The sequence below is a fragment of the Puma concolor genome, chromosome D2 (assembly GCF_028749965.1).
Source record: "Puma concolor isolate L17-30 chromosome D2, mPumCon1.1.hap2, whole genome shotgun sequence".
Lineage (NCBI taxonomy): Eukaryota > Metazoa > Chordata > Mammalia > Carnivora > Felidae > Puma > Puma concolor.
In genome coordinates, this window is record NC_141677.1 from 63,463,154 (window position 1) to 63,486,811 (window position 23,658).

The 23,658-nt window shown below is 54.7% G+C and overlaps 1 protein-coding gene across 2 annotated transcripts; it reads right to left on the reverse strand.

Annotated features, from left to right (window-relative positions):
- Positions 1 to 287: 287 nt before the first annotated feature.
- Positions 288 to 23,655, reverse strand: ITPRIP (inositol 1,4,5-trisphosphate receptor interacting protein). 2 transcript variants are annotated; one of them, XM_086680804.1, is made up of 2 exons: positions 23,518 to 23,655; positions 288 to 4,049 (listed from the first exon to the last, which is right to left on the reverse strand). In XM_086680804.1, exon 2 carries the CDS (start codon positions 4,034 to 4,036, stop codon positions 2,378 to 2,380), a length of 1,659 nt encoding a protein of 552 aa, XP_086536930.1. In that variant the 5' UTR covers positions 4,037 to 4,049; positions 23,518 to 23,655; the 3' UTR covers positions 288 to 2,377. The 2 variants fall into 2 exon arrangements, with proteins under 2 accessions (XP_086536930.1, XP_086536931.1); XM_086680805.1 differs by lacking the exon at positions 23,518 to 23,655 and adding an exon at positions 14,618 to 22,939.
- Between the last annotated feature and the right edge of the window lie 3 nt (positions 23,656 to 23,658).

Below are 23,658 nucleotides of genomic sequence, written 5' to 3' on the forward strand. Positions count from 1 at the left end.
ACCAAAAGCTTCGTGTTCCTTCTCTCTCCCACAGTTGATTGCACATCATGCTCTGTGACATAAGGTCTTGTGCTGGTATCCACCATGTTCCCCTTCTGGAACTCTGTAGGCTGCTTCAAAGATGGGCTAGAAATGTTCTACTGCATTATTTGTAAAAGTTTCCCGAAAGTGTAAGAATCAAAAGGGAGTGAAAGCTTCCGATGGTCAACAGGAAACCCTCCCCACTCCCCAACTCTGCTCTGGGAACCTCACAGACTTCCTGAAGTAAAAACAAACACCGTGACCAGTTTCTACTTCTTGTAAGAATTTAATTCTTCCTTTAATATAAATAAGGCAGCATGAAACACCGAGAGCCCTGCTGCTCTCTGCTTCAGAAGCAGCTTTGCTGCATAAAGACCCCCATTTCCCCACTGAGTTGGCATCTCTGAATAAACAAGAGGCCAGAAGGTTATTTTTCAGTGAACTTTCTTCTGGGAGCCAAGGGAGGTTCAGGCTTGGTCCTGGCTTCTGGAGGCTGGTTCCTGGCTGTGGGGTCTCCTCCAAGCACAATAAGATACGGATGAAGGAGGGGGGAATGCAAGGCACAGGCAATAATAAATATGGAAATTCAACCCGACTCTGGAAACAAGTCCCAACTGAATGGGGGGCCTGGGGCTACTGTTGGGGACCACGTGGGCACGCCCCTTCCCTGCAGCCCCAGCCGCCAGTCTGTGCAGTCTGACTCCAGCTCACACGGAAGGGTTCCTACAGGTTTCAGTGTTCCATCACAGCCCAGCCTGCTGCGAGTAAACCCTGTCAGGCAAACCGGTTGTCCATCTTCCAGAGCCCCTGGGGCCAGGTGAGAGAACCTCTGGGGTCAGGACAGGATCCTCTGCAGCTCATGGTGAGCCTGACAGCCTGGTGGACCGGGTAGGCTGTTCAGCAGGCATGGCCGGCTTAAACCCTGGATGGGAACCCAGGTGCTGGTGCAGGCGCCCTCATTCTTGCCTCCCCCTCGGCTTGCTGTAAGGGTTACTGAGGCAATGCCATGAGAGGAACTCCCAAAGGGCCAGTGAAGCCACAAGTGGAGGAGGAGTGGCTTCCCAACCCCCCTAAACAGGCCTGGAGACAGGCCAGTGCCCACCACAGGCTCTGGCACCTGCCCAGTGACCGGGGCCCCCGGCCGCACTGAGGTGACCTCTCTGGGGTTTGGGGGCTGGGTCTGCACTACCGTCCCTGTGTGCTCCCAGTCAGCTGAGCCTCTCCGGGTCTTGGTCATCTGTGTGGCTGGCAAGGCCCCTTCCAGAAAAGAGGGTTCTGTGCAGTGAGGGAGCCCCACTAGAGAGAGCAAGTCTTGGGGCCAACAGATGGAGCTGGGTCTCCCCTGGCCTCCAGGCGCTCCTGCTTTGGGACCGAGACCCTGCTGAAGAAAACTCAGGGCTACAGCATCTGTCACTTCTCAGCTCTGCAACTTTCTCTAAACCGGGCATCAGAGGCCAGGCTGTGAACCAGACCAGAGTACCCTGGGTGTAGGTGCTATCCTTTATCCCACTCACCCTGTGTCTCTTGGAGCTTCCACCTTCGGTATCTGCCCTCCCCCACCACGTAGAGACCGGCTGTGGAGAGAATACAGAGGGGTGAGGGGCCGTGGAGCTTGTACCCTGCACGGTGTGTGGCACCCACAGAGTTCAGCACACTGGGGGAAGGGGTAGGGTGAGGGGGTGCACCCTGAGACGTGTAGCTGAAAAAGCGGCCACATTAAACTTCTCTCTGCCACCAAGTACCCACTTCTGTGCAACAGAGACACTGGCCTCTTGGGGCCTCAAATCTCTACCTGGTCTTTTTTCCAAATAGCTTAAAAAATGGCAGCTGCAGTTAGATTCCTGTTTTGCAGGCTGTGGACAGAAGGTTGCAAATTCCCACGGCTGTCCCTATTAGTGCCTTGGGTGCAGATGGCCGGGGCCAAGAGTGACTGGAAACAGGGTGCAGGGTCTTAACATGCTACCCTGTCAGCCCTCCTAGAGATCGTCTATTGATATCCAAGTAAAGACTGGACCTAGGAGGTAAAAACTGCACTCAAATCGATGTTTGTGTTGTCTTTAACTTAGTGTCCCTGGAGTACTTCATCATCCTCTTGGCCATTTGTGGTGATCCAAAAGTAAGCTGCAGGGCGTCCACCAAACCCAGACTGTAACCTCACCAGTAGGCCCCAGTTGGCATGAAAGCAAACCAGCTTCCAGTGTGGGATTCTTTCCTCCGGGCTGTAGGGCCTGGATTCCCTGGCGGGCTGAGGCTCCCAACAAAGCCCACTGTTTTCCCAGGACAGGCCCTGTAGACACCCCCAGAGGTGTGGACATGTGGGGTGTCCTGCACCCCGGCCCTCTGGGTCCTGGATACTTTACAAGACAACAGCTTTTGGGGGCAGGCTGGCATGGTCTGAGGGGATATGTAGGGAATACTCGCTAATGAGCACTGGGGCGTTCTTCAGCATCTCATAGAAGGAGTCCACCGTCTTCCGGTAGAGACTTCGCTGCAGGACGAAGGGCCGGAAGAGGTTGAGAGGCTCGGCCCTGCGAACGGCCTCAGGGAGTCCCATGGCATTGGGCACCTTGCAGTTGCCAATGAAGAAGTGATGGAGCTTCTTCTCCAGCAGGCTCTTCTCCAGGAATCGGAGCAGCTCGTGCAGGCGAGCATCGAGCTGCCCGGCCTCCCAGTCGGCGGGCCGCCGGGAGACCAGCAGGTGCAGGAGGGCTGTCTTGAGGTGGTAGTTGCTGAGCCCACTGGGGCCAGTCAGGCGGCTCTGCTTGGACAGCAGGAAGGAGGCGATCTGCAAGCAGCTGAGGTGACAGGCACCCTCAGGCAGCGCCTTAGACGTCATCCTGAGGAACTGTCGCTCGTAGACGGCAAAGGACAGGAGCCAGTCAGTGCTGGACGCCGGGGCATCCCCAGAGGGCTCCCTGGGAAGGTGTGAGACAAAGTACAGGTCCGAGTCGTCACACTGGATCACAGGAATCAGGTTGAAGGGCATGAACTTCCCTGAGCGGAACCTGATCTTGAGGGACCCAGGGGAGTCCAGCTGACCAAATGCCAGGTCGAACTCGTATTTGTGGGCAATGCGGTGCCAGGCTCTGGTGAGGGCCGTCTGGAACCATTTCATGACCTGCATCGTGTCCAGGTATGGGGCGCCTCTGGCACACAGCAGGGTTTCCACCTCGCTGCCTGGCCGTGCCAGGCTCTTCTTGCCGTGGAGGAGACACAGCATGTCTTCCCCGAGCTTGGTCTTGTCGCAGATGCAGCCCAGGGGATCCTCGTCGGCCCGGACCACCTTGATCTGGCCGTAGCCCTGGCGATCCAAGGGCACGGGGTGGCGGGAGCAGCAGAGCTCTGCGTGGAAGTGGTAGGGCTCGGGGGGCATGAAGGGCACGAAGAGGTCGCACAGCAGCGGCCTGTCCACCTGCCAGTTCTCATACATGCTGTCCACGCCAATGAAGTCCTCCACCTCCATGTCCGTGTCGCGGTTGCAGAGGCTCCTCAGGGCCTCCAGCAGGTCATCCACAAAGCCTTCCACAAACTCCCGGGTGCGGGCCGCGTCGGCCGTGGCCCCCCGGATGCAGCGCTCATAGAAGTGGTCGAGCGTGCCCTTGTTGGGCAGGGTGAGGCCCCGGAGCGGGGCACCCTCCAGGCTGGGCAGCTCGTCCTCGTCCCCGCCCGGGCACTCGGGTGAAGGCGCGTCCTGGTGGTCCTGCCGCCACACCTCGATCACCAGGAAGAGGATCATGCACAGGGTGCTCCACATGTCCCAGGCCGTGCGGCTCTCATTCTGCTGCTGGCCTTCCTCCGCCACCCGCTCCAGCGCCTCCTTCTCGGCCGCCAGCCGGGCCACCTCCTCCTCCAGCCGCAGCTGCTCGAGCTGCAGCTTCTCCTGGTGCGCCTGCATCTTGCGGATGATCTCCTCCTCGTTCTCGGGGACCGTGGCGTTCTCCCGCGGGAACAGCAGCGGGTGGTTGATGATGGCCGTCACCACCACCAGACACACCCGGAAGAGCCCCAGAGCCATGGCTGCAACTTTCCTGTCACACAGAGACACAGATCAACGGTCACACCCAGCGTCTCTCCGTGAGGCTTCTTCCCCGGACCCTCACACCAACCCCGGCCCCATGGAGCTGGTGAATGTTTTATGGCTCTTCTCCCACCCAACCCGCGGTCTCCTTGTGTGCTTCCGTGTAGCCTTGGAAGAAAGAACTGCAAAGAGTCCCACACCAGCAATCCTGGCTGAGCAACCCACAGAGACGGCCCTGTTTCTGTCTGCCCAGGTTTTCCTCTCTCTGGCAGGAGCAACCCACTTTCCCCAGCAGTCAACCATTTTCTGCTCCCTGTCCTATGGGTTGGGTGGATAATTCCACCCCGGCTCCAGGGAGGAACATACAACTCAGGCCCAAGCTACTCCCTGCCCCGACAGTGTGGATTCAGTGAGGAGCAGAGGACCTCACTGGGGCCAATGGGAGGGAGGCCCAGGTAGGATTTGTTGGGGCCGATGGGAAGAAAGACTTGCCCTGTGGCCTTCGTTTGCCAGGGAACAAGATTATAGCTGCCGGTGGCTCTCCAGCTGCCTCAAAGGGGGGACTGCTTGAGAAAGATGCCAACATAGACAAAAGCAGACTCTCTGGATCCATTGCCTCTGGACTTTTAAAATCATATAAATCAATGATTTCATTGCTTTGTTTCAATCAGTTTGAGTCACTTTTCTATCACTTCAACCCATCTCCCCCCACTGAATTCCTTGTGGCAAAGGTGTCTTTCCTCAATGCAGTAAAGCCTAGTGGTTGAGAACAAGAAGGCTGAGTCCCAAGCAATTAGCTGTGTGACCTTGGGCATGTCAACACATCTCTCTGAGACCCAGTGTCCTTACTGTACAAGAGGAAAGCCACGATAGCCACAGGGTCACAGTACTGATGGATGCCGTGACCCGTGAAAAGTGGGTACACAGCAGTGGATGGTGAACAGCATATATTCATCCAATAGCAAGTGCTTTTGAAGCAGTTTTGGGCCCTTGTCTTCCCCCGCCGTAAACCTCTCCTGATATGTGAGGCCTCACTCCAAATACAGACACTGACCTCCTGGCCTTCTCCTTGGTAGAGCTCTCCCCAGGGCCATCTTGGAGACAACCAGAGTGACTGAGCCATTGGATTTGCTCTCATGAATCTTCTAAACTTTAAATCTGACTTCTTAGTGTGAAGGGCAATACTCCATTCCTCCAGGACAAATGGAGTTTTAGATCTCAAGTGACTTTTAGGGAAGAGCTAACCCCATTCGATCCTGGGAGTTTGTTAGACACGCAATACCTTGGCCCCATCCCAGACCTACTGAACCAGAATCTGCATTTTAATACCATCCACATTAAAGTCTGAGCCTTCTATTACACCCTCTCCTCTCCTAGGCAGGAAGCTTGAGAAGTAACAACGGGCCTTTTCCATACTTGCCCTGCTCCCCCTGCCTGGGACCTGAGCTAGGAGGGCAAATGGCCAAATGAGGACGTTGTCAGACAACAAAAAACACAGAGGGCTCCCCTGGCCCCCGTATGCCAACACATGCTGATAGGAGCTTTTCCATTTTGCTTGAGCCCCATTTCTTAACCTTCAACTTGCACCCTTAAAACCACTTGTTCGGGTTCTTACCCTAATGGTGCCAAGGAACAGGTATGTGTCATCAGGTAAAGAACCCTCTGCAGATTCTGGCCAGCAGTGCCAGGATGTACACGACCTGAGTTGCCACACTTGGGTAAAGCCCGCTGCTCAGATGTGACTCCATCCTAGACGCAGCTGGACACGCAAGCAGGAACCAAAAGAGGGGTCCGCCTGCAGCCGAATTCAGTGTGCACACACACTCAGGCCTCAGGGGTGCACTTGAGGAGACGGAGGACAGGAGAAAGTGGAGGAAGTCAGACCGGAAGGTGGGCGGGCTGAGGAAAAAGTACAGGGGGCAGCTAGCCAGCTTTTCTTCCCCAAGACCAGGAGCAGTGTGCCAGAGAACTGCAGGAACAGGTCAGCCCTGGTTTCCACATTAGAGACACATCAATGGAAAGTTTTGCCAGGGTGGTCCAAGCCTGGCTTATTAACACGGGTCAGGGTTTTAAGATAAAGGTGTGCTAACAGGCAGAGCACCAGGCAACAGCCAGTTAGCAGGTAATTTGGGGGTGTTGAGGACCTTGAGGGCCCCTGTACTACAGGCCACCTTGGGCATGGCAGGCCCTGACAAGTCACAGTAATAATCCTGGGCAACCCCTGACCCGGGAGGTTAGTTTTCATGTGAACTCAGGATAGGCTGCTACCGAGTGGACAATGAAACCATTGTCAAACCTTAAGACTGGGAAGTCTTCCTCCTCCCTCCCCAACAGCTTCCACAGGGCTACCTGTGTGCATCCTTGGGCCCTGTTCAAGGGCTGTAATGGCCTCCTTGCACTGCGACAGGCAAGGTTCAAAGCTCCAAATGAACTGGAGCCATCGACTCTGTGTGCAAGGGGTTAAGAGGATGGATTCCAGAGTAGACAAGACAGAGCCCAGCACATGCTATGTGACCTTGGACAAACAACTCAACTTCTTAGACCCTCAGTCTCTTCATCCATAAAATAGCAATAATATCTGCCGTTGCAAAGCTTGAACGAGGTAATGCATATAAAGCACTTAACCAAAAAAAAAAAAAAAAAAAAAAAAAGCTCTTAGCTTTCCTCAGAGCAAGTTTTCTTATAAAAGTGTAGCTGTGAAGTGATGGGATGGGCAAACACAGTGAACCTGCCTGCAGGGGTTCCTGATGGGCCACACAGATGCCTCTACAAGGTACTCAGGAGGATGCAAGCGGCCCACAGTACCACGGACAGGTGGACAGCTGTAGGGTTACAAGACTTGCTGGGACCCTGAGGGAGAGGGTGACAAAGTGGAAAGAGCCTGGGCTATAGAAGCAGACAGGCTTGGGTTTGAAACTTTACTCCTTGCTGAGTGGTCTTGCTTCTCCAGGACTCCACTGCTTTACCCGTGAGATGGGGCTAACAGCAGACCCTCCTTCACAAGGAGGTTGAGTTAAGGGAGATAATTCATCTCAGGTGCTTGGCACGGAGTAGATGCCCTACAACATCAGGGCCTTCCCCTTAGGCCTCTGCAGGCCTCTGTTTTCTCACCTGCTAAGCACACCCTGCCAAGTCCTAGGAGTGCGGAGCAAAGCACGCTCAAAAGTGCTGTGAAAGCATAAAATGCTCCCCCAGTATTGCTGTCCCTTGGCATGCCACTCTGCCCACCCTGCCCTCCAGCAAAGGGGAGAAGCCTCTGGAGGCCTGGATCCTCCTGGAGGTGGAGTTCTGACTCAGTCCTTACTTAAACCGCAACTCCCTCCCAGGGATCAGATGAGGTATAATTTTGCTTTTAACGTGTGGATAGGCCGGCTCTGCCTATGGCACCCTAAGGGATGGCGAACAGGCCGTGGCCACTCAGTGCTCACTAGATGGGGCCGGGGTGGATCCTCTACTTTTCCTCCCCAAAACAAACCAAAGGGAACACTGCCCTGGGGCCACTGGGCCAGAAGAATGAGAAGGAACCAGAGTGGTGTGAGTCTTCTTGGAGACCAGAGGGACAGACAGGTATCTGGGAGCCTCTCCCAGAGCCATGGATATATATGTGCGCCTCCCCCACCCTCCCCAAAGGGCCCCTTTCCCCCAATTTGAAAACTGTCCACCTCTGCATTGGCCCAAGGCTCTCAGCTCTACAAGGCTGCCCCAGGCATGTGGTCCAAGACATCGATTGGGTTTGGCTTGAAAATTAACTTGGGTTCTTCTGAGGGCTTTTGTCTGTCTGCTTGCCAGGAAGCCAGCAGGAAACCTGCTGAGTTCCTCTCCACCGCTGCCCTTGCCTACAGAGTGCAGTGGCCCATGCAGGTCACGACTAAACTTAGCCTGGCAAAGGGCCAGGGTCACGAGGCAGCAGGGGCTGGGCAGAAGGCTGCAGGTGGTCAGCCCAGACTAATGGTTTTCTCAGACCCTTATTCTGAGCCTGGCCGGAAGCCTCAGACTCTGGGGGAGAAACCCCAGATGCCGTCTCTATTCCCTGGGGTCTGTCACTCCTGCATCCCCCCACCCCCACAATCACAGCTTAATCCAATGAATGCCACTAAGAATTGTCTAATAGATATATGCTTCTGTTTATCAAGCCCTCACTAGGATGTGCTGGGTGCACAGTGCCCCTGCCCCCCATAACCTTCTACATGGTGGGTATTCTCCTGGTTTCACAGATGGATTAACCAAGCCCAAGAGACAAAGAAATTTTCTAGCCACACTACGAGAAAAGGCGCAGCCAGGTTGAGATGCAGTCTGTTCTGTGTGCTTCCACTTGCACAGCCCAAGTTCTTTCCACCTTGCTATGTTTACAAAGCACCTACTACGTGCAAGGACCATGCTGGATGCTGCAGAGCCCTCACAGATGAGGGCAGCATGATCCCAGGCGGGAAGAACACCACAGTTCATGAGCGGAGGCAGACAGCCACCCGGGACTGTCACAGAACAGAATGAGCTGTGGGCATAAATGGTACATGAGCAGTAGACCACTAAAACACAGAGGGAGAGAGTTTCGTTTCTGTTCTTTGGGGGCTCCTCCTTGTCTGTGGACCTTCCCTGTGCTCACTGGCTGGGGAGATGTGGGTGTGCAAGCCCTTGGCTCCATATCCACCCAGTACCCTCCTTCCAGACAAATTCCTACAACAAACCTGAAGCAGTGAGAGCCTGTGTCCGGCCCCATGTGTTCATCAACACCCCTTCTGCCCCACCAGCCGCCTACCCCCACCCAGAGCTAGCTGGCTGTGGCCTCAGCAGCAGGGGTGCCCAGGACCCATTTCTCAGCAGCCAGCAGTCCCCCGGGACAGTGGTTCTCAAAATATGGTCCCCACTAAGCAGCACTGCAATCACCTGGGGACTTGTTAGAGATGCAAATGTTCAGGTGCAATCTCAGACCTGCTGATCAGAAATTCCAAGGCTGGGGCCCAGCACCTGGTGTCTTAACAAGCCCTTCGCGGGGGGCGGGTTCCAGTGCCCACTCAAGTCTGAGAACCAGCCCTGCCCAAGCCAGGCAGGTCTCCAGGGAAGAGGAAGGTGTGGCTCCTGCAGTGTCACGGCAGCCCCGACCTGCAGCTCGCCAAGGCCTTGCCCCACGCCCAGCCTGTCAGGTGCAATTAGCTGTGCTAATTACAACAGCAAAAGTGGCCCCGTCCCTGGCGTCATCTTCAGAGCTGAAAGGAACAGCTGAGGTAGTTTCTTTATGAAACAAAATGAAGGAGGTGGGTTGGTGGCAGGAGAAGCCACCTGCAGTCCAGGCCCCGTGGGGTTACTGGGCCCTATCCCACTGCTTAGGCTCTGCACCCTCTGAGGAGGCAGGGGCCAAGGGAGACCAAGCTGTTGGTAAGTTTGGGCTGAACCCCTACTGTGTGCCTGGTCTTGTGCAGGTACAAGGTACACAGTTGTTTGGGAGAAATAAAGCCACAAATTTAATAAAGTCAGAATTCAATGTTGTACTCATCTAAGCCCCATTTTATAGATGAGGAAACTGAGACCTAGAGAGGAGGCATGCCCGACGAGGAGGGGAGGGTGGAGGTGGTCCCCGTAGGCATCACCCTGTTGACCCTCACAGGGGTTCCCGCACAGACCGGAGAGAAGTGGTGCTTCTACTTCTGCCAAAATTTACAAGGCTGAGCACTCTGCATGCATTTTGTCATTTGATTTTCAGAACATTAGTCAGGTAGCTGCAACATCCTATTTTGTGAAGAGACTGACGACAGAAAGGTCCACTGCGTGACTTCTAAGATTCCCTGTCTGCAGTGAGCCTGTCCCCCTCCTTCTGCTCTCCCTCCAACCTCCCAGGGCATGAGCCCTACCACCTGCCAGGCACCACTGCCAAGGACCACTGCCCAAATCATCCAGGTTGGCTGTGCCCCGAGTTTCCCAGACCTTGAGGAAACAGGACTGTAAGGCTGAATGCAGAGCACGAATTTGACCCTGAGTCTTTGTGGTGGTTTGGGCCCCATGAGCACGCAGTCTGTCTGAAGCCCTGGGGGGTTCTCCTCCCGTGGTCTGGCCTGTCTCACCTGTGACTGCACGCCTCCCTCTAGCAGAGCCCACACCGCACACTGGTGTCAGACAAGCTTCCCTGCCCAGCCCAGGGGCATCTTCATTCAGGGCCAGCTCAGGGGCCCCTCCTTCGGGAGCCTGCCCCTTGGTGCAAGCCACCTTCCTGCTCTTCCCTTGTGTCACTTCACCTACCAGGCCCTGCCTTCCTGGCTAGTTTCAGGAAGTTCCGAAACTGAATGTCCTCCTGCCTCCTTCAGCACCCATTGCAGGTGCCCGATATGTTGGAGCGGACTTGATCACGTATTAGGGAGGAGACGGCCGCTGCGGGAGCGACATATCTCCACAACCTCTTTCCTCGTCACCTAACTCAGGGCCGGGGAGAGGGGCACAGACAGACTCAGCAGAGATGGCCCCCACCCTTCCAGGAGAAGAGTCCTCTGCAGGAGAGGAGAACGGCCTCACCAAGAGCATCTCTTGCTTCGGTCCCTCTTTGCCTGCACCTCTATGGTGGTGCGGACAGGGGAAGGGCTGAGCAAGGGGCTGGGCCAAGGTGGCCTCAGGCCTGGATAAGACAGGGAGCGGCAGGCAAAGAAAGGAAGTGAGGAAAGAGGAAGGAAGCACCCAACAAAGCATCATTGAGAAAGTGGGTGGGGGGGGTGAGGTTCTAGGCCCCAGTGCCTCCTCTTCTCAGTGTCCTCCCAGCCACACCCATCACCTTCCACCCACCCCTCCCCCACAGCAGGACCTTTGCCTTGGCCTCTAACCAGGCTCACCTTCCTCCCGCCTGCCACCCTCATGGCCCCTGGGTCCCCTCCCTTATCACCTTTCAGTCACCCTTCCTGAAGGCAGGGGTTGTAAGACCACATGTGGGGGACGGGGGTGGAGAAAGACCCCCACAGAAAATGGGCAGGCTGCAGAGGCTGCACATCTAAGGGATGGGGATGGAGTGGATAAAGCACAAGCTTTATCTAAAGGCCAGAGCCGTTACATTCCATGTTCTGTGTGCCAAGAATGGCGTGATCTCGTTTTTTTGTTTTTTTCCCCAAGAGATTTTGGGATTTTATCCCAAGATAAATCTGAGATCTGGATTTTATCAATATCCCTCAATTTTACACTTGTCGGGTGCTATTTCAAAAATTCTTTGAAAACCATGGAAGCCAAATAAAATGTCAGCAGGCCACCTAAAGCCTGTGGGCCCTGGTCCACAGGCCCCTTTCTCCTGTCCAGTTCCCCCCCCCCCCCCCCATTAAGCATCCCTCAAGGCTGCCCTTGACCTTGGGACTCCTTACTCTTCCCTCTCAGCAGTACCAGCACCTACTATTTCCTCTGTGAACAGGACTCCCTGAAATAGCCCCCTCGGCTCAATCTTTGTCCCCAGTGTCTCCCAGTCATCCCAGCAGCCACCCTCTGAATAATCATACCCGGCATTTATGCGGGTTGGCTGTGTGCCAAGCCTGTGCGAGGGATTTACATAAAGGGCTTCCCCACAGCCTCTCCAGGAACTAGAAGAAAATAGAGACTCTGTAGCTTAATGGGTATGCACTAAGTAGCACCTGGTATTACTGTCTGAGGTCTGTGGTCTCCTGGACTGGAGAACCGGATCCCCACTGTCCCCCCCAAACCCCCTGCCAATCCAGGGGAGACCCATACTGACTGAGCAGAGATCTGGGCTAGGAAGAAGCAGGGGTCAACACTGGGTCCTGGTAGGGGTAGGGGAGAGGGCAGAGAGGAGAGGTACCCCCCACCCCTCCATGCCCAGTGGAGAGCCCATGGCAAAGTTTACACTGTGAGGGGAGAGGTATTCTCCCCAAGGTAAGGTCTGCTGTCTTTGCCCCATGGCCACATTGGCCAGACTCACAGTGGGTGCCCAATCACACTGGCCAAAGCGCTAAGTTTCCTCAAGGCCTACTTCTGGAAGAGGAAGGGGTTTCCAAAAAGTCACCAGGATGCCAACCCCATTCCCTGGTCCTGGGACATGCAGCTGGCCAGCCCGAGTGCAGGAGGGACAGGGGCCTGGACTCCGCGGATGTGGGTGGGAGAGCCCACATCCTTCCTGTTCCCGCTCCTCCATCGGCAGCTCATGTGCATCCCTTGGCACGCAATGGACGGGGACGGCGGGGAAGCCATCAATCTCCCAGGAAGGACACGGTGTCCTTCCGCCCAGCCATGCTGCCTGATGCCGATGCCCCCACAGCACGTCATGGGAAATCACAGCGTCCTGGGACAGACAGGCCGAGGCTCAGCATCTCACAGGCTAAGGCATGGCAGTGAGGCTTGCAGGCCACAGAGACAGGAAGGGGCTCCCCCAGCAGCCGTGAGTCTGGGCCCACATCCAGCTTTCTCTAGACTGTGCTCCCCAGGGCATCTCGAATCCAACATTTGCTGCAGTGTCTTGAATGGTGGCCCTCAAAAACATAAATCCATGTGCTAACACCGAGACCTTGTGAATGTGACTTTAGTTGGAAGGAAGGGTCTTTACAGATGTAATTAAATTAAGGATCACGGAGACGAGCTGGCCCGGGATTACCCAGGTGGGCCTACAATCCAGTGACAAGTGTCTCTTAAAACAGAAAACGAGCAAAAGGACACAGGAGAAGGTAACAGAAGGCAGAGGTAGAAGCTGAAGGGAAGCTGCCAGGCCCGGATGGCCTGGAACCACTGGACGCTGGGCGGGGCAAGGAGGTATCCCCTCTTGCAGCATCCGGAGGCAGGGTGGCCCTGCGGCGACCTTGATTTCAGACTTTGGGCCTCCAAGGCTGTGAGAGGATCATTTCTGTTGTTTCACCACCTAGTTTGTGGTGTTCTGTCAAAGCAGTCTTGGGAGATGAACAGAGTCTCAATGCACAGTGCAGCCTCCTTGCCCCACCCAGCTCTGACGCAGCCTTTGCTCCTCGCCTAAACTCGGGGCTCCCCACCCCAGCTGGCACGGACCTTTGCAAACAGCTCCTCTGAGCTCTCTCTAATTCCCAGCCACCCTCGGTGGCCTCTGCCTCCCTGGAGGTCTCCCTTCCCCCATTTCAGTGGGTTCCAGTTTCCATGTGACACAGGTCAGAGCTTTGAGATGACGTTCAGGGCCTGGCCCCACTCAGCCTTGGGGGACGCCTCAGTTCCCTTCCTACTGGCTCTGGCTGGTTCAGATTACTGACTGTCCCCCAAACACCTCCTGCGCTGCCCCAAATTCCCTACACCGCTTCCACACCATGCAACCAAAACCCTGCCGGACAGTCCTCACACGAGTCCATCTCAGAAACTGCTTCCAAGAGCCTTCCTGAATTCTCTCCACCCTCAACTCCTGAGAGAAATCTTCTTTCTTGAAAGGGACACAGAACAAAGTTGGGGGAGGCGGGAGATGGCATATTTATTAAGTCCCTCTGAGCACAAGCAAGTCTGGTGCCTTGTGTCTGGTGCAAGGCATCTCCAGAGACGTCCCATGGCGGGTACCCCACAACGCCTGCTCCCCTGCCTCTTAGTTCGGCTCATCGGTGCAGCGGCCCCACTGCACAGGCAGGAGCCCAAGGTGCTGAGAGGTAGGGCAGTCGCTCAAAGTCTCACAGGCTAAGAGCAGAGGGGCCAGGCACCGCCGTCTCCCCAGTTTACCCCACCCGCATCTCTGTCGTAGTGAGCTCCCTGAGCTCTGGTCTTATCCCACTGCTTCCAGCCCTGCCTGCTCATGCGCCAAGGACACGTGCGATCCTGGGGACCCACCAGCGTGCTCACATCCTGCACTCTAGAGACCCCCGCTTTCAAAAGAAGGCACCACATGCACCCTCCATTCTTAGGAAGGATGCATTTCCTACAGCAAGCAGATGTGCACCAAAGCATGTCCCTTGATCCTGGATTCCCATCTCAGACTTCTGGCCCTGAAATCATAGGGGCACATGAACAATGGGAACACAGAGCAAACCATCTCTCACAGTGAAGCAGCCTTCATACACCGTCAGATGCTGACTTGGCTTGAGCTAGAATTTCTCAGAATTTCCCTCTGCCTCGGGGCCCCATCTCGCCCACAAGAGCACTGGCTGGGAGGGAGCATGAACACCCACCTCGGGCAGCGATGCCATGATGCCACAGCTCCCCAGACTTGTCCCCCTCCTCTCCCTCTACCCGTGTCCTCTACACCCCCTGCCCCCAGGCAGTGAATGCTCAGACACTTTGGCTGTGGGGCAGGGATGGGGGGAAGGCAGGCTGCAGGGACAGAAAGCAGGCTCCGGACAACAGCAAACATGCTGGCTCAATGCAGAGGGTATTCAAGGGGGCTGAGCAGGAACCAGAGAGAAAATACAAAGGAAAACAAAGTGGAGACAAAGCCCTCCCTTGGCCACCCTGCCTCCCCTCTCACAGATGAGCTGGGGATGGGTGGAATGAAACAGACTGCTGGGCGCCACCTCCCTTGTGATCCCTGGATGAGAACAAAGAGAGACCTGCTCACAAAGACAACCTGGCCTTGCAGGCAAGGGCAATGGCCCCCAGGACTTTTCCATGGCCACAGAAAGGCCAGTTCCCCGTCCCACCCTCCCCATCCTGCCGCCTCTTACTCACGTCCTGGCTTGAGGGATTCTGGCCCCCACACAGTGAACAGGCCGTTCTCCCACCCGGGTCCTCTGTGGCTTGGGCGGTACCTGACACAATGCCTGGGCCCCAGCTGGGCTGGAGAGAGGGGGAGAGGGGTGGGGAGGAAGGGAAGAGCGCTGGGCCTCCTGTACGTATGTGTGTACACACACACACACACACACACACACACACACACACACACACACACACTCTGTGCCTGCAAAGATCTAAAACCCCTTTCATCTTAATAAAGGGGAACAGCAAGAGACACAAAGAGAAGACGGAGGCCAACCCAGTCGTAAAAAACTTGAGTCTGTGGCAGGCCTCTGTGCTGCTGCAGGAACCCGGGCTGAACACCAGAGCCAGAGTTAGCCTGCCTTCCCCCACCAGGGCCGCCACAGTCAGGGCCAACCAGTTCTCCCCGTCCCGGAAAGCAGAGGGCCGAGACCATAAGGCCAGGAACAGTTGGCAAAATCACCCCCAGAATCATCTAGGACTGCACAGGGTCCTCTTCCCTGTGAATTACACAAAACGACATCCAGCCACAGGGATGGACTGAAGCCTAAGCCCTGCCCTGGTTTCTGCCCGGGGCTGTGCCTGGCACGTAGTAAGTGTCCCCAAACAGGTACAGCAGGTACGTGCGGGTCAGGCTGGGGCAGGCAGCAAGCAGACACTGACAATGCCAAGTTCACAGGACACACTCCACCCCGAGGCCACCCAGAGAGAAACAGCCCAAGGCTCTTCAGTTCAGAAGAGCCTAACGCTTTGTAGAGGCTTAGTGTACAGGGGCAATGGAGCCAAGGTCTAGAATCAGAAGGCCTGGGTTTGAATCTCAAGTCTCTCACTTGTGATGACAATAGTACTTCCTCGGCATGGTAGTCACATACATGGTCATGCTCCATAAAGGACGTTATTATCTTGGTGTTGGTATGGGTCTGTCTCTTTTGATTTGTTAAGTCCTGCATCTTAGGGAGTCCTCTAGGGACGGTGCGGGGTGGGGGGGGGGGGTGGGGGGTGTTGGTCAACATCCCTGCAACACTCCAGAAGCCTGGGGACTTAGTCTGGTTGTCTCCTAACCTCCCTGTTTCTTTGAAAGACCCCAGAGGCTGCCACAGAGGGACAGCAGGAAGCTTGGCCCCTGGGGAGACTGCAGCTCACTCCCCACTGCCACCCCAATCTGGCAGCATCAATAGAGACAGCACCTCCACCCCTTCTGAGCACCTAGAAGGAGAAACCAATGCTGGTCCCTGATGCCTGGGCATTAAAGAGAGGTGCAGGCCATCCACAAACACCTGCTGAATGGATGAAGTCAGGACCGGGGAAAACCCTCACTGCGTTTACTCCCAGGAGCAGGAATCTGAAATGGGAGTGGAGTGGAAGATCCCTGATGAAGTAACTTGTAAGTTTTTGTTTTTGTTTTTTTCCTTGGGAGGCACTCTGCAGTCAGAAAGTTAGCAAAGTGCTAACAGTTGTCAAGCGCCTTGGGAAATGTGAGCAAAACCCCTTGCAGATGCAGCCCTGGAGACAGACCTCAGCGGCCTCAGGTCTGGACGGCCTGCATCTAACTGCAGGCTGACTCACCACCGATGTTTACCGAGAAGATGACCCAACCCAGGAGTGAACCGTTTATCTGACCCTCAGCTGCCTCTGCCCTTGACACCCACTTCCTTGCTTCAGACTCTTATAGAAATGTAAGATAAATGGAGGATTATAGGGTTCAAAGCAAATTAAGTAAGAGAAGTAGCAGAGGAGCAACCCTTGAAGAGTGGCAAGCCGTTCTCCCTTTCTGGAAAAAAAGACAAGCAAGCCCCATGGCCCTGACACCCCATGGGGGGATTTAGAAAATAGTGACCAATGTGTAACATTTATTGACATTTTAGCATTGTGCAAGAGGCTTTACGTGAATCATCTTCATAATAAACTTCCAAAAGAGGCACTATCCTCATTTTACAGACAAGGAAACTGAGGCACAGAGTGGTGAGGCCACTCGCTCAGGATTGGGGCTGGGATTTGAACTCAGGACTGACTTAAGCTTCTGGTCTTCCCATGATGCTGTGCTGCTCAGTGACCTGGTATCTGTGAAATATTACAGTGCACCTACGGGCTTTCCTGTACTGTTTTGGGAAAGAAGGTGACAGTTTAGGTGAACTCTGGGCATGAAGCAGGGAATCAGACTTAATGAGCTTTCAAAGCTCCTCCCACCCAGAGATTCTGGGAGTGTGACTTGGGATGTCTGAGACCACCATTCACCCAAAAGGACGGTGCATTGGGAAAAGGGGGTGATGGCCCTCCTGGCACTGGGTAGTGTGTTTTGGTGGGAGGCGTCACGGAGAAAGTGGCATTTTGGGGGTAGCACGCAGTGGGGGAGCTGAGGGATCCCTCATTCTCTTCCTCTCCAGCCCAGGCTCGCCTGGCTGTGGTCCTGCCCCTCTGGAACAAAGTCTCAGTGAACAAAGGACCTTTTCATGAACTTCAGGCGGGTCCCATGACTACTTCTAAGGTTATTGAAACAGGCTCCCAGGAGAATAGTCTGTTAACAGCACATGGTTTTGTGCCAACAAGCAGGACTCAAATTATGACAACACCCTCCCTATGGTTTGGTGCAGGTTGGAAGGAGACTTTCCTGTATCCACCACAGGGGAATGACATGGAGGAGAAACAGGAGCAGCCCAGGATAGCTCCAAAGCGCAGCCCCCTCCCAGGCAGTGAGCGTCCCACCAGGTCATTCACCTGGAAGTGAGTCATTTGAAAATTGTGGCCTTGGTACTTTTTCCAGGACTTCCATCTGAGGATCTTAAAGTGCTCTGTATGTTCTCTGGTCCTGGCTGCTACTGTTTCCATTAAACAGGCAGAGAAACTGAGTGAGTCACACAGCAGGAGGGAACCAGGAGTGGGCGGTCAGCCTACTGTCTTCTAGCCTTGGACACTCTGACTTTGAGGGATTCAGCCCTCTGGCAGGACATAGTTGATACCCATGCCCGTCACTCCCCAGATCTCGGGTATACTTCAACTGCCTGCGTGAACTACTGGGGAGGAAGGGACTTTCCATGGCTTTAGTTTAAGCCACTTGAAAGTCTCTGCATTTTTTTTAAAAAAAGCTTATTTATTTTGAGAGAAGGAGAGAAACAGAGAGAGAGGGAGGGGCAGAGAGAGAGGGCGGGGCAGAGAGAGAGGGAGAGAGAGAATCCCAAGCAGGCTCTGCACCATCAGCGGGTGCTCGAACTCAGGAACCATGAGATCATGACCTGAGCTGAAATCAAGAGTCGAACGCTTAACCAACTGAGCCACCCAGGCACCCTCTAAGTCATCTGAAATCCTATGGGGCATGCTAGAGCTGGTAAGAGGTGAGCTGGGAGACCTTGCTTCTGTTCCCAGCTGGTACCAGTTCCTGGTGCAGCGGATCCCAGACATTCCTCCTCTCTGTGTGCATTTCATGATAAAGCCCCATGAGGCCAATGAATCCCTAGCACACTGCCTTGCACATCGTAGGTGCACAGTAAATTCTTGCTCAAGCAATGAATGAAGGCTCTCTCTTAAATCAGTCCCTGTAGTGAGGACGTGGGCATCCTTGTTCCCTACTTTCCTTTGGGGGTGAGGGTGAAGAAGGGAAAGCCACTTTCCTGATCTCCCCATCACTGCACCCCTAGCCCCCAAGCTCCCCTTCCAAATTCAGGTTGTAGAAGGGAAACCCAGAACCGCGGAAGCTGCCAGAAACCCCTGTAAGGAGTCATGCTCTTTGGTCCAAGTCACAGCTCAGATATCTATTCACTCAGGCCAAACCAAGACCCAGAGACCTACCACCAGCTGGCTCAGACCTCTGAACTGCAGCCCCTCCTGCATCCCCTCGCCCAGCCCCTGAGAAACACACCTGTGGAGGTCACACCTTCTATGGTCTCTCCTTTCAACATGTGTCTTACAGTTAGGATGGCTCTTATTCCTCTCTCTACCTTAAGGTGGAGGTGTTGCCATGGGTAACAGTGATGTCACCTACCAGTTACTTCCATTCTGCTGATGTCAAGGGGTGGGCCACCTGGATGGATGGAGGGGGAATACACTTTCTTTGGGAAAATATCACAGGTCCCAAACTGCTGAGGAGGACCCTACAGACCTCTTGGGCACTCCCAAATGACCCTTGTCCTCTCCCAGAAAACCTAACCCGTCTCTCCCATCTGGATGCCTATTCAGGCCAAGACTCAAACCTGATTCTCCCTCTCCCAGAGCTGGATAAAAGGTCAGGACTAGAAGCTTTGTCCTCAGCTCTGAACAAACCACAGCTAGGGCACCAATGAGCTCCTTCCTTATATGCATCTGGGACAGTCTGGGTCTCCACAGCCTTGTCCTTCAGCCAGACATCAGTGGCACTAATGGGGAAGCTGAGGGCCCAATTCAGCAGAGAATGTGGATCCTCGAACAACCTCTACTGTCTTTAAGATCTCATACTAGCCAAACTAAAAGTCTGTGCCAGGCACAGTGCTGAGTGATTTCTATGCGTGTCCTAGGAGTGGTTGTCCCCATCTTACCAACGATGAAACTGAGGCTTGAAATAGTCAAAACACTTGCCCCAATACAGAGAACGTCCATACACTGAGCAGGGGAGCCAGGACTCAACCCTAGTCCACCCTACGAAGGCTCAGGAGGGTCACACCTTCTTGGTGCTGGGGCACCCTGGAGGCTGTGGCTTACTAAAGATGAGCCATGAGGGGACCTGGACAGAGATCACAGAGAGCCCTTTAAATCCAAAGAGGCCATTTGGGCAGGCCAAGCTGACCCGAGCCAGCCAAGGCAAGGTGCCTTAGTACTGCTTCACGCCCGTGCGCATGCAGGGGATGCTCTAAGTGGCCAGCCTGGGGCCTTTCACTTCCCTGAGCATCTGCGCTGATCAGGACCACGTTTCTTTGCTCTGTGCTTGGCTTCCTGTTAACCCAACCAGGCCGCCGGACCAAATCGTCTTAATTTGCATCTAGCATTCATATCCATGGCCTGGCCTTCCAACCCTGAAATGTACAGTGGTTAGCTTATGCAAATGAAACTATGTAGCTGGGAGTTAATGCTTATAAAGCACTAAACAAATTAAGTAAGTAAAATAAAAGTAGCTAAATTATGCAAGAGGGAATGGAGAAATGTATCAGGTAAACACTGTCCCCGAGGCACTGGCCAAGGAGACCTACACAGCCAAGCTGACTGGAGTACTGCTCTACCAGGCAGGTATCTCTCCACTGCTGAGAGGGCCACAGGAGTGAAGAGGGGCCCATGCTATTGGACACCCCTCTCCCTGCCCTGCTTTGCCAAGCACGAGCTGCCCGGATCTTTGGTTTCCCATGTGGCTCGCCCGGGACGCAGGGACCAGAGACCATCTAGTCTGCATGATGGTCACACGTCTTCCAAATTAATAAACTAGCATTCTAATTTGTACACCCACTCCTGGGAGCCTCTGGAGGTGACACAGTAGTCCAGGTCCAAACCACTCTGAAAACTGTGGAGATGGGGTTTCTGCACGGGCACAGCTAAGAGCTAGACCTTGGGCCAAGTGACAAGATCCAGGTAAACACCACCCTTTATGGCAAATCTGTGAAGGCACTGGCTGGTCCTTCCCAACAGAGTTGGAGGCATCCTCATGGGCCAAGAGACTCGTTTGTTTAAAATACTGTCTAGAGACAGTATGTAGTAAAATGCTCCATTCCAGCTAAGTAAGTGCTAACATGTATCCTGTGGAAAATAAAGGATGACATATATGGAGCTGTGAAATGGAGTTCTGGGAAAGATTTCCTGAACAAGTTTGGGAAGGGCATTTGCAGGCGAGTAGGACCTGGACAAGAAGGAAAGAGGGAAGAGATGGGGATTGGGGGTGGGGTGGGGAGGGCTGGATCAGCATGTTTGGACACTCGCCACCTCTGGCCACTCCTGGGGGCAGTCTCTGCCTAGGCCAGGGGCCCCGGGTAGCTGTGGCCTTCTCCCTCTGCACCACACCCAGGTGGCACTTACTCATCACCCTCCCATCGGGTCCCAAACTGGATTTGCCACCTCACAATGCCCAGTGATTAAGAAGGAAAGTCATTTGATGCTGGGGCCAGGCCTCCTGTCAGCCATCAAGACTGAGCTTGCTCTTTTTTTCCTCGCCTTTCTGCCACCAGATGAGTTTTCCATTTTTCCTCCATGTGAGCTGAGTGGGTATTTCTTCCTTTGACAAAGAAAAAAGCAACTGCTCTTTCCTCCTTCCCACAAGGACCCCCAACCAAACCAGCTTTTTAAGTTTAACCTGCTTCTTGCTCTGTGAATGTTCAATGACTGGGGCTCAGCTTCCAGTCTCCTGAACACTTTACTTCTCTGTGCCTTTGTTTCCTCATCTATATGAGGATAACAATACCTCCCTCATAGGACTACTATGAAGAGTAAATGAATTAATGCAAAGAAAATGGTTTTGGGAAAAAAAAAAAGCTTGACAAATAAATGCTAAGCCCTCAATAATTGTTGGTTATCAGGACTGCTGGGTATGGTTGCACAGGTGGTGTACTGCTCAAGAACCTGGTCAGGGTGCGGTGAGGATGAATCCAGTTCACACGCCAATTGCCCAGCTATGAGCCTTGGCCATGTCCATCAAGACGAGGCCCCAAGGTGGCATCCTAAATGTCACCGAGGTGCCACCCCCTTGCTGAGAGGTGTATCTTACTCTAATTCACACAAGGGATGGAATAGGCTAGCAACAGCCCTGGCAGTTATTGTCAATCGCTGGCATTCTCAGATAGATCTCCCTCCAGAACAAGACCGGATTAGAGGGGGGTCTGGGATAGACTGGTCTCAGCCATTAAGGTCCCACTCCTCAGCTGCCCAGCACTCTTGGAGCACTCGCCCCTCCCTTGGGACGCTTCTCGGTTGAAGTCCCGCAGCGTGCCCTACTACTTCATCCCTACTAATCCTCCCACAGTTTTGGATTCTGAAGCAACTCTCTCCTTCATAATTGCTGACGGCCACTTGTCTCTGCTGACACTGAGAACTTCCAGTTGCTGGCAGGTTACTCCTTACTTTTTATAAGATCCATCTCCCCGCCTCTCCTAGTCAGTGAGTCTTTGAGGTCAGACAGAGGAAGTCTTCCCCTTTCCTCAAGTGACAGTGCTAGAGAGTCCTGAAGGCCACAGCCTCATCCCCCTCAGCTTCTCCTCCTGGAGGTAAAATCACCAGTTCTCTCCCTTCTCCCTCACAAGATGCGCTCTGCAGACGCCCCTCACCATGCCTTCCCCTCTCCTCTGGACCAGTTCCCTTTGGCAGTGCTGCTGTCCCTGGCAAGAGGCAGCATGGAGAACTGAGCTCAGGGGCTCCAGCAGCCCGACCCCCACCCTTCCATGGGCTCCGCTGGTCACTGCCTCCCACTGAGGCATGTACCCCCTCCATCGGATGGAATTTCCCACTTTCTTTCTCTTCTTCATCCCAGGGGTTCCGGAAGTTAAAAATACAAAACCAGCTTTCTCCCAGGCAGTACTTTCTTTGGTGGGCAATTTTGCCAGAAGCCTCTACCTGGACGTTCTTCCCCAGGTCTTGCTCTCAGGTAAAAAGTTCACCCCCACACCCTCTTCTTTGTTTCCCTTTGAGCACTGCAGGAGCTGGGAGCCATTCCCAGTAAGGTGACAACTTCTAGGATGATGGCATCAGGTTAAGAGGTCAGATCCTCGCCCACTGAAAGCCAGAGCCTGAAATGGATGCGTCTTTGAAAATTATGGAGTAAGAGGATGGCATCTGAACAAAAGCCTTTCCATCCACTGCGAGACAGCAGAGAAGAGACTCCGAGTAACCACTTTATGGTTACCCACAAGTGGAAAATATGAGGGCAGAATGGCCTGGAGCAGCAGCCGGCACAGGGAATTAGCAAACAATGAAAGCCACTTAGGCACGTAGGCTGGAAGGAGGACTCAAAAGCACAGCCTATTATGTTATTAATAAAGAGATGAATGGCGGCAATTCCATCTGTGGCTGCCGAGGCGTTTTTCACAGCCAACCTGGATCTGTAACTACACCAGGCTCAGACCAGCTTCACTCAGCAGCCTCTTCGAGGTAGAACTGGTTTGTAAAAGGGAAGGGCCCTGGGTCATATCCAAAAGAGTAACAAGAAATTGGGATTCCTAAACGGATTTAGATCCCAAAGACCAGGGTCCAGGATCTGCCAGTATCTGGGGCTCTTCCAGTTTTGAAAGGGGGGCGAGGGGCTTTTCACACCAGGCAGAGGATGCAAAAGGCAATGTGCCGTCCCTGAGTGGTTCACTGAAATATTTTCCCTTCCTGGCTGGCAGCCTTTTGGTTTTTAAAGAGCATTTCGGAAGGGATGCCTGGCCCTGGGGCTTCGGAGTCCCTTCACCTGGCAGCCAGAAAGCTGGAGACACTGAGAGGGGGAGGGGGATGGGAGTAAGGGTCAGGCGGCAGAAAACTATCTGCAGCCACAAGAGAAAGTTCGGCGCTGTGTGAGGTCCCCTCCACTAATAGCCCCGAAAGAGGAAGCCGGGGAAGGCTTCGCCCGACCCCAGCAATCTCACCACTACAAACCTTACACCGAGAAAAAACAAGCTGCACGCCTACTGCCCCCTTCTAGGAGTGGCCGGGCCTGTCTTTCTGCCAGAGCACTCTGCTCAGACGGTGATAAGTAACAGGGCCACGGGGTCCGCCGCGGGGGCTGGAGCGGGGCCTGGGGCGCGCGGGACGTGCGGCGCCGGAGACCACGCGTCCGCCTCTGCACGGGCGCCGCAGCCTGGTCTCCCCCAGGCACCCAGCCTGGGGCCGCGCACCGCCCACACTCCCGCCGCCCGCACTCCCGCCGCCCGCACTCCACGCCGCCACCTCGGGTGCAGCGCCGTCGGCCCGCGGCCCCCCACCCCCACCCCGCGAGGTGGACGCGTCGGACTTACGCTGCCCTTAGTCCCACGCCCCGTCGCTGCACGGACCGCGCCAGCCCCGCGGCGCGCGCGCGGGTCCAGGGCCCGGAGGCCGCTGTTCTCGGGCGGCTTCCGTCGAGCGTCCCGCTCGGCACTTAGAAGGACTGGGGGCGC